Source organism: Typopeltis vanoorti, chromosome 5 (genome assembly GCF_054136105.1).
Source record: "Typopeltis vanoorti isolate ZY-2024b chromosome 5, IOZ_Tvanoo_1.0, whole genome shotgun sequence".
In the NCBI taxonomy this organism is placed as follows: domain Eukaryota; kingdom Metazoa; phylum Arthropoda; class Arachnida; order Uropygi; family Thelyphonidae; genus Typopeltis; species Typopeltis vanoorti.
In genome coordinates, this window is record NC_143553.1 from 169392304 (window position 1) to 169409965 (window position 17662).

At 39.2% G+C, this 17662-nt stretch overlaps 1 protein-coding gene across 1 annotated transcript in view; it reads left to right on the top strand.

Moving 5' to 3' along the window:
* Window positions 1-17662, top strand: part of Muted (biogenesis of lysosome-related organelles complex 1 subunit 5) — a 110443-nt gene that overhangs the window by 11590 nt on the left and 81191 nt on the right. Inside the window, exon 2 of the mRNA XM_090392916.1 lies at window positions 13970-14052. Within this exon, the coding sequence (XP_090249042.1) occupies window positions 13970-14052 (83 nt within the window). The remainder of the gene's footprint in view (window positions 1-13969; window positions 14053-17662) is intronic.

A 17662-nucleotide genomic window follows, 5' to 3' on the forward strand; every position in this document is an offset into this window, starting at 1 on the left:
ATCCAAATCTCTAATCTATTATCCAATCCCATTTGCTCCAGTTCGTCTACCAACTTGCAGGGTGGTAGTTATCATAAGCCTTTGCAAAATCTGAGTACACCACTATATGCATCTCCCTTGTCCAATATATTGATCATCTTGTTATAGTATACGTAAGCAAGTTGGTAAAACATGACTTCCCTTTAACACACTCATGCTGACAAGCACAGAAAGTATTGTTGTTATCAACCCACTTTTGTATCCTAGCTTTCACTATCCTCTTCAATACAACTCCAGATACACAGATCTGGCCTATAATTTGTAGCCTTAGCCATATCACCATGTTTGTGAAGTGGAACAATTTTACCTTCCTTCCACAACTTTATATAAGGCAATAGGATTTCATGAGATATCACCATGTGTAAGGGAATGGTCCAGGGAGTTAGCATCAGCTTGGGTTTATGTGTTTAATAAATGTCTTGCAGTAGCACAAGGATGATAGTAATTCCGTGGAACATTTCCTTAAGTCACACGGTGATGTCATAAAGTACTATTGCCTCATTGACATCTATAGTCCCACCACAGAAGCGAGAGTTATCGTTGGCAGACTGCAAGAAGAGTCGATTCATGTTGAAAGGGAGAAAGAAATAAGGCAATGTACGAATTGGTCACCAACACGTGAAATCACATACTTTATACATAAAATTTTCCAACTGTTATACAAGCAAAATAGTTACCACTTTAAGAACTACAATGATAATTTTCTGATGTGTAATAATAAACACTCATCCCACAATACAGATCGATTACCCTATCATCGGAATGGATTCTCCTTCTTTTGACATGTGCAGAAGTGTCGAAGGATCTTGTATCTGTGGGCATACTATTTACTTAACTCCTCATATACCGCTTGCTCATTCACCAGAAAGTCTTCTCTCATTTCATTCTTTGCACTTGAGCTTCTGATTTCACACTGTTCACAATTGTTCACTGAATACTCAACTGTCCTCTGCAAAAGTTACCAATCTACCACTTTCATCCATTAACATTATCTTGCCATAATCAACATTCTGCTTGCTGCATATCAAGAAAACTCCCTAGGGTTTTCCTTTGCCTGATTTGATAATTTCTTTTTGTATCACCATTTTGTATTCTTATCAGCAGAGTCACTCTCCTGGCCTACTTTCTTCCTGCAACTGATTATTACCATTATTCATCTCATGCTGCCTCCAAAGTTCCTTCTCCTTTCATGCTTAATTTCCTCATTCATCAATTTAACACCTACCTTATTCAGCCTTTTGACCTTCAGAATACATTCACACATTGCTGTTAAATTTCTCTTTGTCATTTCCCAAGCAGCATTTATTTCTTTTCTACTTGACTTTTCATTCCATGCCATAGCTCCAAGATATCTCTCAAGCTTCTCATAATCACCAGCCTTGTAATTTGAAAATATATCCTTTCTTCACAGAAGTCTTCATATGGCTAGCCACAGCCCATGTGATCACTTCATGCTCACTCTCATCAACTGGAGAGAAGTACAAAACCCTACTCACAGTCACAACCTCTGAAACGATCGGATCCCAACCTCTCAGTCCTCGTGCTTTCCTTTACATAACTGCCTAAGATGTCTGCGTGGTTAGCCTAGTGGCTGTGCGCTTCGCAATCATATGACTGGGAAAGGAGTGTCCCAGGTTCGATTCCCGTCGAAGACGTGAAGAATTTGAGGATCTTACTCAGCCATAGCCAAGTTAGCCGGTCTTGGGCGCAGCAGTAGGGTTTTTTCCACCAGTTTATTTGGCGTTTTTCATCCTGCAAGCAGGCAAACCGGTCCCGTGAACACACACACACACACGGATCTACAGCCATAAATACTTAACCCCCATGAGGGGGCTCGACTCACCCCAATAGGGATGGGGAAGAAAAAGGGAGTAAAACTCCATACGAATAAATAAAACTGCGTAAGATAGTTGTCTCTCAAGAACTCAAGAAATTTTTTGAACTTATTCCTAAATGCTATCTGTTCTTTTCATTCCAATCTATACTGCCATAATTAAAATCATCCTTCTCTTGTACTAACCCAAGTTGTTTAGACGTTTCTTCACCACCTTCCAGATTCTTTGGCTTTTTTTTTTTTTTTTTTTAATAATATATATTGATCCCATACACAAGGTCAAGGGACCTAGGCACATCAGTGCCATGTGCGGGATGCAGATGAGGACTGAGAAGTTTGATGAGTTACAGATTGTAGTTGTTTGGGAAAACTTCTTGAGAAGATCCTCGAACTTCTGGAACAGCAAGGAGTATTCTTGGGAATACTCCTTGCTGTTCCAGAGGACAGAGATGGAATAAAAGAGGATTAATAGAAGCAGGTTTGGTGTATTTTCAGTTTCACAGTAATGGAGTGCTGTGGCTCTTCTGTTAACAGGTGCAACAGAAAGTGGAGGAATGATGGTTTCCAATTCACTGGAGTTTGAACAGTGACCATGAATGTACCTGTACAACAGACACACACAGCTTAAACACTGCACATGTGAGATAGAGATTGAGGCAAGTCTGTAAGAGAGGGATCATCTATGAGCCTAATTGCACATCTCTGCATGATGTCAAGGATTTTAAGGGAAGTTTTAGGTGCACCAACCCAAACCATTTGGTTGCATGCTAGCAGTATTCTAAACATGGACAGATTTGAGATTTGTATATAGTGAAGAGTTGGTTGGGTGTAAAATAGGCTCCTGAACAAAAGTGAATGCCAAGTTTCTTGGATGGTAAGGAGGCTATTGATATGATGTGTTTATGCAAGGAAAGACTGGAGGTAAAATTTAATCCAAGCAAAGAAAACTGATCTTTTCTGATGATTTGTATGTTACTGAGGATAAGGGTAGGCAAGCTGGGATGTTTTTTGTGCAAGAAAAGCAAGACTGTTTTAAACACTACAACTAGTGCCTTAAACACTAGTTGTAGTGTTTAAGGCACTAGTTGTAGATGATCTTGTAGCCTGGGATGTCAGAATACTGCATGATTTGTCAAATGAGTGGGATGAATGGAGAGTACTATCATCTGCAAAACTTTAGATGGGATTAGTGGTTTTGTGAGTAGGTCCTGTACTGGACCTACTCACAAGAGAAAGAGAGTAGGCGATAGGACAGAGCCTTCATGCACTCCAACATTGAAGCTCAGAGAGAGAGCAATCTACCATGACTCGCCTGAGAATGACCAGTGGGGAAGCTCGCTATCCAATTACAGAGGGTGGCAGGGGGACCAACTGATGGCAATTTATTTAGTAGTCCTTGATGTCACACATGGTTCAAAGCTTTGGAAATGTCAAGGGTGAGAGCTCAAGTTTCTCCTAACTTTTCCATGGTATGTGTCCAGTGGTGGGTAATTTAAGCTATAAAGTCAGCTGTGAATCGTGAATGGTGGTTGCTGATTAATTCGTAGGCCTCTAAGTAGTGAAATTGGCTATTGATGACTTTGTCCATTTTTTAAATACACGAGAGGTTGGTTGATCAACCTATAGTACATTAGTACTGTATATGGGTAATGGGTTGGAAAGGAGAAACGTGTTTACATTTGATTTAAAAGCCTGTATATTGTATTCCTTGGGAAATACATCAGGTGGAAGACTGTTCCACAGTACAGCAGTAGCAGAGATGGAAGAGGAGGAAAAGAAACTTGTTCTATGGGTTTTGAGGTGCACTATGAAAGGATGTTGGACAGCATTTGTATGTGTTCCAATGGGCCTAGTACTGAGGTGAGGGGGAATTATTGATGCTATTTCAGATGAACATTTGCCATGGCAATATTTATAGAATGAACAAATTGCAAAAATCAAACGTCTGTATGAAAGTGGGAGGAGTGAGTTGGTAAGAGATGGGTCATTTATTAGTCTAATTGAGGGAGCTTTTAGGAGCCCCACTCCAAATGTGAGAACAATAACTGGGAAGATTTATGATTTATATAAGCTTAATAGCTGTTCAGAGGTGAAATATCACCTTGAGTGAAAGAAATCCTAGTTTTTTGGAAGCTGAGGAGGCAATGCTTGCGATGTGTTTATGTCAGGAGAGGATTGATGTTGGGGTAATTCCAAGAAGAGAAATCTCATCTTATGTGGAAATTTGATTGTTGTCAAAAATAATACTGGGGAAAAATGATTCTTTTTTTTTGTGAGAAATAAGACAGAACTGGGTTTTACTAACATTGAAATTGATGTTAGTAAAACCATGAACACAAGCAGCTACAGACATAGGACACACCAAAAGGTATAGGGCTAGCCTCCTCATCCTTGGGATGGGTACGGCTTAGAAGGGCTAAAGATAGTTCCGTAACAGGCCACTAGGCCTAATACCTGAAGGGAAGAAGAAGAAATAATAATAAAATGGAATAAAAATTTCCATCAAGGTATTAAACTTTCTTTTACTGTGAACTTAAACACACTCCTTTTTGCCGATGACCAAATAACTATTACAAATATTGAAGATAACTTACAGAAAGCTATTTTAAATCTAAATGAGATAACTAAAGATTATGAAATGATAATATCAACAGAAAAATCAAAAACTATAGCCTTTAAAGGACAAGATCCAGTAAGAACTAAAATAGTAATCCTATGTTATCCTATCCTTCTCATCTGTCTAGGATGGGTTGAGTCTCCTCCCAATGAGGAGTTACTGGCATATTAATGCAGCCGGTTCGCCACTCCTCTCTGTACCCCTAAGGGCTATATTCATGACTGTGTCTGTGTGTGTTCACTGGGCCGGTTTTCCTGCTTGTGGGATGAAAAACCCCAGATGAACTGGGGAGCAAAACCCTGCTGTCCACGCCCAAGACCGGCTAACTTGGCTGTGTTTGAGAAAGATCCTTAAGCTCCTCATGCTGACGACGGGAATCGAACCTAGGACACTCCTTCCCCAGGCATTGGTTGCGAAATGCATAGCCACTAGGCTAACCACACGGACTAAAATAGTAATAGATAACAAGATTTTAGAACAGGTGAATTCATTTAACTATAGTTCGCCCACTGATTTGAGGTCCCTCGACACTTCTGCGCATCTCAGAAAAAGAAGAATCCATTCCGATAATAGGGTAATCAGTCCGTATAGTGGGATGAGTTGCTTATTATTACCGGTCGGAAAATTAACTTCTCTTTTATGATTGTTGTAGTTAACTATGTTGCTTGTATAACGGTTGGAAAATTTTACCTATAAAGCACGTGATTTCTCATGTTGGCGACCAATTCGGACGTCCTTCATTTTTTTCTCCCCTTCAGCATGAATCGACTATTCTTGGAAAGACGCGAAGCAGGGACCTGGAAACAGTGGGCGAACTATACCTACGTTGTATGATTACATATGAAAATGAAGAAGATATAATAAACCTAAAAATTACAAAATATTTAAAAATAATGTGTAATTAATTCTATATTTAAACCAAACCTAGTTCAAAAACACACCAGACTAAAAGTATACAATACATTTGCCCTACCAGTCCTATTGTATGGAAGTGAAATCTGGACAATAAAACAAAAAGAGAAACAAAGATTAATAACAGCTGAAATGAAGTTTATTAAAAAAAAAAAAAAACTGCAAACTATACTCTATTTGATTACAAAATAAACAAAGAATGAAAATAGAAAGGTTACCAAACAAGCCATTAGGAAAAAGAAAACCAGGACGTCCTCTTTAAAGATTCAATGATGACTTCTAAGGCAGGAACAGGCCACTCTAGGCCTAAATCCTTGATAGGCATGATGATGATGATCTGAGTCCTATTGGAGGATGGCTTGGTGATCAGAATTGAGGGCAGTGGTGGGCGATGTTCTGTAGGTTGAGGTGAGTTGTGTAGAGTAAGGGTTTATAAAATGAAAGGGAGGAGTGCAATGTCATCTGCAAAATTGTATTGGGTTGCAGGTCAACTGAGGTAGGTCTGTTAATATATAGATGGAAAAAGGTTGGTGAGAGAACAGAACCTTGTGGAACTCTGGCATTAGTTGGATGGTGAGAGGATAAGGAACTGTCTACCATCACACAGTGTGCATCCAGACAGAAAGCTGGCAATCCAACTGCAGAAGTCCTGAGACAGTCTAAATGATGGGAGTTTGCTTAGCAAGGCTTTGCTACATACCTGGTCAAAAGCTTTGGAGATATCAAGTGCAATCACTTGAGATTCACCAAATTCCTCAATGGTATTTGTCCAGAGATGGGTGAAATGAGAGTAGATCTTTTGATAAGCAGTGACAGAATCCATACTGGTGGATTCTGTCGTTTAATAGCTGGGTGCCTTCAAGGTGATGTTAGAGTTGGGAATTGGTTTTCTCCATCACTTTAGATAGAACTGAGGTGAGTAAGATAGGACAATAGTTAGATGGCAGTGATTTGTTGCCCTTCTTGGAAATGGGTTGAATATACTGGTATCTATCCCACAGTTTCCAGGCTGTGGGATAGATACCGTTGGAATAAGAGAGAGTATATACAGGTGGCATAGAATAGGAGTCATTTTTGGTGCACAAACCTTTAGGACAATTGGAGGAATGCCATTGGGGTAAGGAGACTTTTTTGTGTCTAATTTAGACAACAGGTTTCTGATCTCTTTCTGGCAAAAGAGATCAGAAACCTACTTCTGGATTTTGCTAAGGCTTTTGACAGGATACCCCATAGAACACTGTTATGCAAATTGGAGCTGATGGGAATGGATATTAAATTGGTGATATGGATAGGAGAATGGCTCAGGGAGAGATACCACAAGGTGGTGTATGGAGGAGCCGAGTCCAGAATGAGGCAGGTGACCAGTGGTGTGCCTCAGGGCTCTGTGCTTGGGCCAATGTTGTTTAATTTGTATATAAATGATATAGGAAACGGCTTAAAGGGAGATATTCAGTTGTTTGCTGATGATGCAAAGTTGTGTAGTGCAATAAAAAATCAAGCTGATGTTGAAAGTTTGCAGGAGGATTTAAACAAGCTGGTAAAATGGGCAAAAGAAAATGGATGTCAGTTCAATGTGGAAAAGTGTAAAGTCATGCATTTTGGGATTAAAAGATTACCAGCTGTGTACTACATCGATGGAAAGGTACTCCAAGAGATTGATGAGGCTAGGGACTTAGGGGTATTGGTAGATAGGGAGATGAAGTTCAGAGGACACATTGCTAAGGTGTCCAAGATTGCACATAGGATTACTTGGTTGTTGAGGAACACATTGACATCCAGAGATAAAGAGGTTATTATTCCCCTTTATAAAGCATTGATACTTCCACATTTGGATTACTGTGCTCAGGTCTGGTCACCTGGATTCCTTGGAGATGAGGAGGCAGTGGAGAGGGTTCAGAGAAGAGTGACCAAGTTGGTGAGTGATATAAAAAATGCTCCCTACATTGATAGATTGAGAGCTTGTGGATTGCAGAGATTGGTTGATAGGTGAAGAAGAGGGGATATGATAGAAACATTCAAATTACTAAAAGGTTTTTATAGGATTGATGCAGGGGAAATGTTCCAGCTGTGTGATAGTGATGGAAGAACAAGAGGTCATCTCTGGAAATTAAAGAAGAGTGTGGTTAACAAAGGTGTCAGAACAAGGTTTTTTGCCTGGAGGGTGGTGAATGAGTGGAATTCATTGCCTGACTTAGTTGTGAGCTCTTTGTCTGTAAATGAATTCAAGAAGAGATATGACAGATATTGTTTTGCTAGTTTGGGTCTCCCGCGATGAGTCTACTGACTCCATGGAGATACCCGTAATAATAATAATAATAATAAAGGATATAGGGGGCATTGTATGTTGGGCAACTGAAATGGTTGGGGGGGGGGTATTTACCATTGTCAGTTATGCATGCATTGGAGGCAAAATCTGAAGGAGATTGGCTTTTTCTGTGGGTGATGATGCAATAGAGCCATCTGGGAATGAAAGTGATTGGAAATAGTGTTTGGCAAAAGGTACGACTAATTGCTTTGACAAGAGACCAAAAGGCATGGCTGCCATTTGGGCAGGCTGCAAGTTTTCTGCTTTTTGCCAGTTCAGATTCTGTTTTGGAAGTACTGATAGTTCTTTTGCATCTACTTTGGGCTTGGGTATAGGCATTGAAGGAGGATGGAGTTCTTGATGTAAGCCAGTTGTGGTATGCTTGAGTTTTAATTTGTACAACCTTTTCACATTTTTAGAGAACTAGGGTTTAGGGGATGCCAGTTCCACGAAGTGTAGTAGGGAATGTGTGTCCATGCCAGTGAGCATTACTTTGGTGATACATTTGGTGTATATGTTTGGATTGGAAGACCAGAAAAAATAGTTTAACCATGGAAGGAGGAATAAAGTCACAGAGGCTGTCCCACTTGGTACTGTTTTAATGCCAAACTACTGTATGGGAGTGGCTGTGTAAGCATTTGGTCAGCAGTTTTGTCTATGGACTTGCACAAGGTGGGACAATCTTTGTTTAGATGAGCACTAGATTGTGGTCAGAATTACCCAGGGGGCTCACTACATTCACTGTGTACTTGGGTCATTGATGAGGAAGAGATCTAGGGTGACTGGGGGAGTGGTTCATGTATTCTGGTTGGCATGTGAGTGTAAGGTCGTTAGTGATGGCAAATGTTTCAGCTTCTCTGCCAGTAAGATCTGTATAACTGAAGGAAGAAAGCCCGTCGTTGTGGACATTAAAATCTTCTAGGAGGATGATTTCACTGTTAGGAGAGCAGGACTGGAGAAAATCAATTTTTAAGGAGAGGAAATTAAAGAGCTCAGTGGGGTTGGTGGCATTAGGAGAGCAATAGACAGCAAATGAATTTGACTGAGTGGGGAAGGGATATTTTCAACCAAAGAAGGTCAAAGTTGGGAGTTTCTCGGTTGGTGCTCTCTTGCAAGGTATGTCATAGTGGATTCGCTACTACTTCCAATATGCACTCCTCTCCCTATGCTGTATCTCTCTCTGTCCACTTGATGATACTATACATATGTTTGTGTCATTTCTATATGCGGACTTAGTTTTAAAAAAAAATTATTAAACCTAATATTCAGAATTAAGCATATTAAATATGCAGCATATATCTTTATGCACAGTACAGTCAAAATATGGCTGCCATCCTAATAGCACAAAGACTTGCCTCTCTTGCTGCCAGAACTGCCACTACATGGTATGTCAGACTCTTTAGTGTGAACTTTGCAAGAGGATTACTTTTTATAGATCTTCATATGTTTGGGGTGGAGGATACAAACACCTGATCTCTTGATCCACATAATCTTAGATGTTAATATTTCATAAGATTCAAATCTGGCAAATTTTGCCATTTATCTTCTAGTTGAAATTCTGTAGTCCACAGTTTTGTCTATAGACTTGCACAAGGTGGGACAATCTTCTTTACCATGATCATCAGTGAAGCATGAATGCCTGCCATTAGCCCTTGGCTGCTGTTCTTCCAGTATCCTTCTACTCTTGGAACCACAGAGGAAGGATACTGAGCAGAACTGCAGCTGCTAGGTTATGTTAACTACAGAACTCTGTGAACAATGTATTGAAAGTACTGTTTCTTCTATTCTGCCACCTTGCAACCACTACCCTATAATTATGCCACTTATGACATACCCCTTTAATCAGCAACTTTAAACGAACAGTGTTGCACACCTCCACAATCATGTAGGCTGGTTTTCATCACGGTATGAGTGCCTTCTGGCAGAGTACAATGGCTGATTATAAATTAATTGTCGTCATAACATTTTGAATGGATTGTGTATAGCTTATATCCTCTGGTTTAATGTATGTTATAAGTTATACCCAGTGATTAAATATGAAAGCAAGTGTATGATAGGGTTATTATTTGTAATCTTTATACATCTGTTGTACATGTGATATCCATGTGGACTGCATTATTAAGGAAAGTGCTATTAAGTTTAATGTCTAATATAGGGAATTTTAAATACTGTATATGTCGGCATATAGGAAGACCGGTGTATAAGACGAGGCCTAAATTTTGGGCTATTTTTAGATTTTAAATTTATGTCAGTCGTATAAGATGACCCCCCCTCCCCCAAATTTCTTCTTTCTTATATTAATGCAATGTTAGATATTGTTGTTTTATCCATTATTTTTATATCTATGTATCTAGCTGTAGATCCAGGAATGAGCTGTTGTGTTTATATACAAGTGTAAGAAACAAGGCAGATGAAATGGTTGCATTAATTGCGTCTGTTCACCCAAAAATTGTTGGAATGAGTGAGACATGGTTAGATGAGGATGACATCCTGACAGGAATAGTGATGGAAGGATATGATGTGTTTCGTGAGGATAGAAGGGTAAAAAAAGGGGGGGGGGGAGTGCTATTGATGATGGAGAAAGAGTTATGTCCATACAAAGTAGAGATGCAAGAGGAAAATAGTGCCAGTGGTTTTGAGGCAGTATGGTGTGAGATAGAGGTGAATGGAATCAAATACTTGGTTGGATGTTGTTATAGACCAGGTAATGTGGATGGTGGTGATAATGAAATGTATAATCAAATTAGTCAAGCAAATAAGAAAAGGGTGATCATTATGGGCGATTTTAATTATGGCAATATAGACTGGAATGATGAGATAGCAACTGGAAGTAAAGAAAATGAGTTTCTTGAGTTTTTGAGGAATAACTACCTCAGACAGTATGTAACAGAGGGCACGCGAGGATTGAGGGTCTTGGATTTGGTCATCTCATCAGAGAATGTAATTATAAATGAAGTGTCAAATCACCCACCAATTGGTGAGAGTGACAATGAGGCGATTACCTTTGTGGTTGCCAGCAGTGTGAGGAACTCTGTAAGAAAAGGGTATATGTTGAACTACAAGGGGGGGGGGGTGATTATGAAGAGCTCAGGAGACAGCTTGCAGGTGTAGCATGGAATGAGGAGTTAGCTGGAAAATAGATCAATGCAGCTTGGATTTTCAAAAACTATCTAGTAGATCCAGTGTCTAAATGTATTCCAAGGGTGAGAAGGTTAAATAAGTTAGGTGTGAAATGGATGAACAAAGAGATTAAGCATGTGATACAGAGAAAAAGGGCATTGTGGAGGCAGCATAAGAGAAGTGGAAATAACCAATTCCATGAAGACTACAAAGACCAGGCAAGATAGGTGACTTGGTTAGTGAGGGTAGCTAAAGAGAGGTATGAACAGTAGTTAGCTAATGAAGCCAAAAAGAATCTTAAGGAGTTCTTTCGATATGTAGCCAGCAAAAGAAAGAATGATTATGGAAGGATGATATTGATTGGAGAAAATGGTATAAAGACAGCTGGTGGAGATACTTAATGAGCAGTTCATAAAGAGCTTTCAATCTTGTGAATGTGACTTCATGGGAAGATTGAGAGCAGTTGATGATGGAGAAGAGAGACTGACTGTAAGGAGCAAGAGGTGTATGTGGAGTTCAGCAAACTAGATGTAAATAAGGCTGTGGGACTTGATAATATATCACCACATATTCTGTAGGAATGTGCCAGGGAGTTGATGCCGGCCTTGACATATTTTTTTTAATATGAGTCTTGCACTCGATCAAGTTCCTAAGGAGTGGGAGGAGGGCAAGATTCTGCCACTTCATAAAGGAGGTGATAGAACTCAAGCATCAAACTATAGGCCTGTATGTGTGTCAGATTGTAGTTAAGTTGTTAGAGAAGCTTATGAGAACTAGGATTCAGAATTGGGTTGACAACAATGGTATTATCTTTGATGGACAGCATGGATTTGCTAAAGGGAGGTCATGTTTTAATGATTGACTTACTTATTACAATAAGGTGACTGCTTCCATGGACAGAGGAGAAGGATACACAGTAATATAGTTAGATTTTGCAAAGGCTTTTGATAGATTACTGCATGATAAGTTGATAGTCAAACTGGAGTGGATGGGGGTTGAATATTAGATTGCTGCATTGGATTCGAGACTGGCTATCTAATAGGTATCAACAAGTTGTGTATGGGGGAGCGATATCCAGGAAAAGGAAAGTTACTAGTGGTGTGCCTCAAGGTTTGTTTTAGGGCCATTGCTGTTTAACTTGTATATTAATGATATTGGTGAAGATTTAGTTGGAAATATTCAGTTGTTTGTAGATGATGCAAAGTTCGGACAAACCATGAAGAGTAGAGAAGATGTTGTGGCCTTACAAGAAGACTTGAATAAATCGAGTGATTAGGCACGGGAATTGGGATGTGAGTTCACTGTTGCAAAATGTAAGGTTTTAAAATTTTGAAAACAAAAATGGGATGCAGAATTTATGCTTGGTGATATAAATTTGGAGGTAGAGGAAATAAGAGATCTGGCGGTGATAGTGGATAAGGATCTGCAATTTAGGGGACACATAGCCAAAATTGTGAAGACAACACAAAGGCTTCTGGGAATGATACGGAGGACATTGACGTGTAGAAGTAGGGAGATTCTTGTCCCGTTGTATAAGGCTTTGATTAGGCCACACATGGACTATTGTGCCCAAATTTGGTCACCTAGTTTTGGAAGGATGATGAGATGTTTTAGAGAGTCCAGAGGCGACTGACTAAGGTAGTTTCTGAGCTCTGGAATGTAGAGTATAAGAAAAGATTGAGAAGATGTAATTTGCAGTCTGGTGGACAGGAGGAGGAGGGGAGATATGATAGAGACTTACAAGTTATTAAGGGATTGTAATAGGATCAATGCTGGAGAGGTTCTACAGAAAATAGTGGGAGAACCAGAGGTCATTCCTGGAAGCTGTATATGGAGGGTGTGAGTAGGGGAGTGAGAAGCAGGTTTTTTTCATGCAGAGTTGTGAATGATTGGATTGCCTTGCCTGAGAGTGTGATGTTTGCAGAGAATTTGAGTGTGTTTAAAGCGCAGTAAGATGAGCTGTGTGTTTGATAAAAGGACCTACTAGTTGAGTCTTTGACTCCATGGGGTCTTGGGTAATAATAATAATAGTATCTGGTTTTTTTTTTTTTGCAAGCATAGATTTGGTATTTACGCGAATTACCCTTATTAAAAGTGATTAGCCAAATTTTAATTATTAATTTTGCATTTTTTTTAAATTTTAGATTATTAAAATTGTTATCATTTAAAACCATGGAACCAGCAACAAAACACAGGAAGTGTGAAGCTTGATTTAAAAAAAAAAAATTTTTTTTTTTTTTGTACATTTTCACGAAAAAGGATGGATGGACGAAAATGGTGTGAAATTATGGATAAATAATGTGTGGAACATGCGACCAGCTGGTATAATGAAGAAATACAGTTTATTAGTACGGGATATGTTGTGGGACACTGATGACGATGAAAACGAAATCAATTCATCGGATTTGAACTGGGATGCATATGACGATCATTTAAACAATGAATCTGAATAACTATTTTCAAGAGATGAAGAAAATTCACATGAAAATTGTGGTTAATAATTATTATTTGTTTTTTAAGAATTACATCTATTGTAATATTTTCAATAAATTTATGTACCAAAAATTAATCTGATTTGTTTAAAAACACTGCCTATTTTCTTATATAACGATGTATTGTAACTACCTAAATGTTCATCCAAGAAATTAAGCTTTCCTTTTTATACTCACCATATAAGACTACTCATGACTTTGAGGGGTTTTCAGTAGTATTTGAGAGTCATCTTATATGCTGACATGTACGGTAGTTCTTTATTATATGCTATACTTTCACATATGCAGCTTATATATGAATTCACATTCATATAGCATTTAAGTTTTTTAGGGGAGGCACATTAAAAAAGAATCGTAATCAATATAGACCTTGCGCACGCTTAACTGTATAAAGTTTCTAGTAAATGTTCCCTATATCTCACCAACTTATTTAATGGAAGAAGGCTAGTGTACAAAATAATTTCATCATTTCTTATAAAGTTAAAATGTTGACGTATTCTTTAGTGTTATTGAACCTTGTTATTTTCAAGAAGCAAGAATATTAATACTTATATCTGGCCTGATGTTCCAGTAATCAATCTAGTTCAGTAATTAGTTACAAATAATGACAATTGTAATTATAATTACTGTATGTCTGTATTTCTCTCTAGATATAGGAGAAATTCAAGGTCGTCTGCTAGAGCATCGTCCTTTTATACAAGGAGAAATAAAATATTTCCTAAAAGAATTTGAAGTAAGTTCATTTTTTTCTTCTTGAAACTTAATTCTCTTTCAGAAGAATTCTATTCTAAGGATGATATATCAACTAAGAAGAGATTTATCTTACCATCTTCACTGAAGCATTTGTTGAATGTACACCCTCTGTCTGAAAAGAAACTGAACTTTTTGAAAATAGAAGAAACAAGTGGCCACTTGTTGTATCTTCTTGTTGTCGAAATGGCAACCTTCATTAATGTTGTGTCAACATTAATGAAGGCTGTTTATGACATTTGTTTCATTACAAGCCGAGTTATAGTACCAGTAGTGACAGTTTGTTTTGATGAATGGTCGGAAAATGAGTTTCAAACAGAGAGCTGCAATTGACTTTTGTGTTAAACTTGGTAAAAGTTTAAATTATTATTGTTATTGTTTCGGGCAATTCCAAGGAGTCGACAGACTCATCGAGGGAGGCCCTAACATCGTGTCAAGAACAACTATTCGACATTGACACAGTATCTATCATACCTCGCCTTGAACTCGTTCATGGTCGTAGCACCCACAACAGACTCTGGAAGCTTATTCCACTCATTCACCACTCTCCAAGTAAAAAACCTAGCTGTTACACCCTTGTCAACCAAGCTCTTGCCCAGCTTCCATGCATGGCCCTTAGTCCTCCCACCACCAGTCATATTTTCAAAAATATCTTCTGGATCAATCTTATAGAAACGCTTCAGTAATTTGAATGTCTCAATCATATCACCCCTCCTTTGCCTATCGTCCAATCTCTGCAACCCACAAATCTTCAACCTATTCTCATAAGGTTCATTCCACAGACCTGATATCATCTTGGTCACTCGTCTCTGGATCCTCTCCACTTCCTCCTCATCACGAAGAAACCTGGTGCCCATAACTGGGCACAGTAGTCCAGATGGGGTCTTATCAGGGCTTGATACAGAGGAACAACTTGTTTGTCTCTGCATGTTAAAGTATTTTTCAGAAGCCAAGTGATTTGGTGAGCTGTTTTAGTCACTTTTGCAATGTGCCCCCTAAACTTCAACTCCCTATCCACCAACACTCCCAAATCCCTGGCCTCATGAATCTCCTGGATTATGGTTCCACCAATGCGATATACTGCTGCTATTCTTTTCACCCCAAAGTGCATAACCTTACACTTTGCCACATTAAATTGACATCCATTTTTCCTAGCTCAGTCCTCCAAACTATTCAAATCATCCTGTAGAATTTTGACATCCTGTGCACTCACAATTGCTCTAACCAACTTTGCATCATCAGCAAACAAGTGAACACTTCCTCTCAAATCCTTTCCTATATCATTGATGAACAAATTGAAAAGCAGTGGTCCAAGAACAGAGCCCTGCAGCACACCACTAGTCACAAGCCGTCTTTTAGACTCCACTCCTGAATAAACCACTCTCTGGTATATCTCTCCTTCAACCACCCTCCTATCCATCTCACCAACCCTATATCTATCCCCATCTGCTCCAGTTTACTGATTACGGTTCCATGTGGTATCCTGTCAAAGGCCTTGGCAAGGTCCAGTAGCATCACTGTAAACCCATTAACCTTATCCAGTTCAGCCATCACCGTGTTATAAAACGTGAGCAAGTTACTGAGGCATGATCTATCCTTCACAAAACCATGTTGTCCCCCATATAATATCCCATTTTCATCTATCCAATCCTGTATTCTTTTCTTGACTAATTTCTCTAAGACCTTGACAATGATTCCTGATATGCTAATCGGTCAGTAATTTACAACAGCAGTCTTGGAACCACCTTTATGCAGTGGAACTATTTTCCCCTCTTTCCACCCCCTCGGGACTAACCCAGACCCGAGACTCAAATTAAACAAAATGGTCAAGGGTACTGACAATTCTTTAGCTGCTTCTCGTACGACATGAGCTGGTATACCATCCAATCCCACGGATGTATTGACATTGAGGTTATGCAAGAGACTACTCACCTCCACTTCATTCACCACAATTCCCTTATAATCTACTGGTTTATTCGTTTCTGCACTGTCACCACCTGGATGATATATTCTTGCAAAGTGCTCTCTCAGTAACTCAACTATATCAACTGATTCAGTTACCTCCCTACTATCGGCATTCTTTAAAATCATTCTGCCATGTACATTTTTCCTTTTACTTGCTACATATCTAAAAAACTGTTTAGGATTCTCTTTAGCCTGCATGGCCAATGTTCTTTCGTAATCCTTTTTGCTTTTCTTACCACACTCGTTACCCTTCTGGCCTGCACTTTATACCATTCATGTGCCTGCCAGTCACCTTTCTCCTTAAATTCCCTCCATAGTTGTTTCTTTTTTTGCAGCTGAAGCTTAATGGTGTTATTCATCCATTTAACCCCTACTTGATTTATTATTCAGACTCTAGGTATACAGTCAGCCATTGCTTCATGCAAACACTTCTTAACTGCCTCCCATGCACTATCAACTTCTAGTCCTTGCAGTTGTACATGCCATGGCACTGAACCAATCAAACTCCTAAGCTTGTCATACTTTCCAGCCCAATAATTCCACATGTACCCTGTCTTAATTGAAAATTCCACACCTTTAGCCACCTCCCAAGTCAAGCCCCTATGATCACTCTCACCAATTAGTGGCAATGTGGTCATATTTGTTACAGCAAATCCTCAGATGTAATTACTAGGTCAAGCACTCTCTGACCCCTAGTATTTTCCATTACATGCTGTCCCCGATAGTTATCCCTTAATTACCGCATAAAATCCAATTACTTCCTCCTGTGTGTATTCTCCTCACTCCAATCAATGCGACAATAGTTGAAATCTCCCATAATAATTACCCTCCTTCCACTCATTTCTTCGATTTGCTTGTGCCTACTGTCACCACCATCTTTTCCATCACCTGGTCTATAGCAGCACCCAATTGTATATTTAGTTCTGCTAGCCACAATCTCACACCAAATGGCCTCAAATGTGCTCTTTTCTCTATCCTGCAATTCAACTTCTATTCTCCTTGGCTGTAGCTCATCAGCTATCATCAACAATACTCCTCCCCCCATTTTATTCTCACCGTCATTCCTGAACACACTATACCCATCACATTCAATCCCACTAGCTATGTCATCTACAGAAAGCCATGATTCACTAATACCAATAACCTGTGGTCTGGAAGTGCCAACCATGGCCTCCTAGTATTAGTGTACATGAATTTAAGACCCCCATTAGCCCCAACCCTACCTTGATGCCTCATATTAACTATCGCACTCTGATTTGTTGTCCTTATTCGCTCGGGCATATTATATTCATTCATACATTCAACTGCCTCCCTAAGGACTGTATATCTACCCCCCCCTCCCCTTAATAAATCTAGTTTCCCTGAATTTGCACATCCACTACATTCAGCAACACTTTCTCAAGTTTTCTTACACCGTAACCATTCAAATGCAAGCCATCCATCTTATATAGATCCTTTTGCCCATCGAACTCACTCCACACATCCACAAATTCCACACCACTCGTCACGCATAAAGTCATTCGCAATTATGGCCCTCCTTTTAAACATTTCACTGTCATACTGTGGCAAAAGACTAATCATTCTAACTCACTCGTTTCTTTTGCTACCTCAAACAATTCATTCAGGTC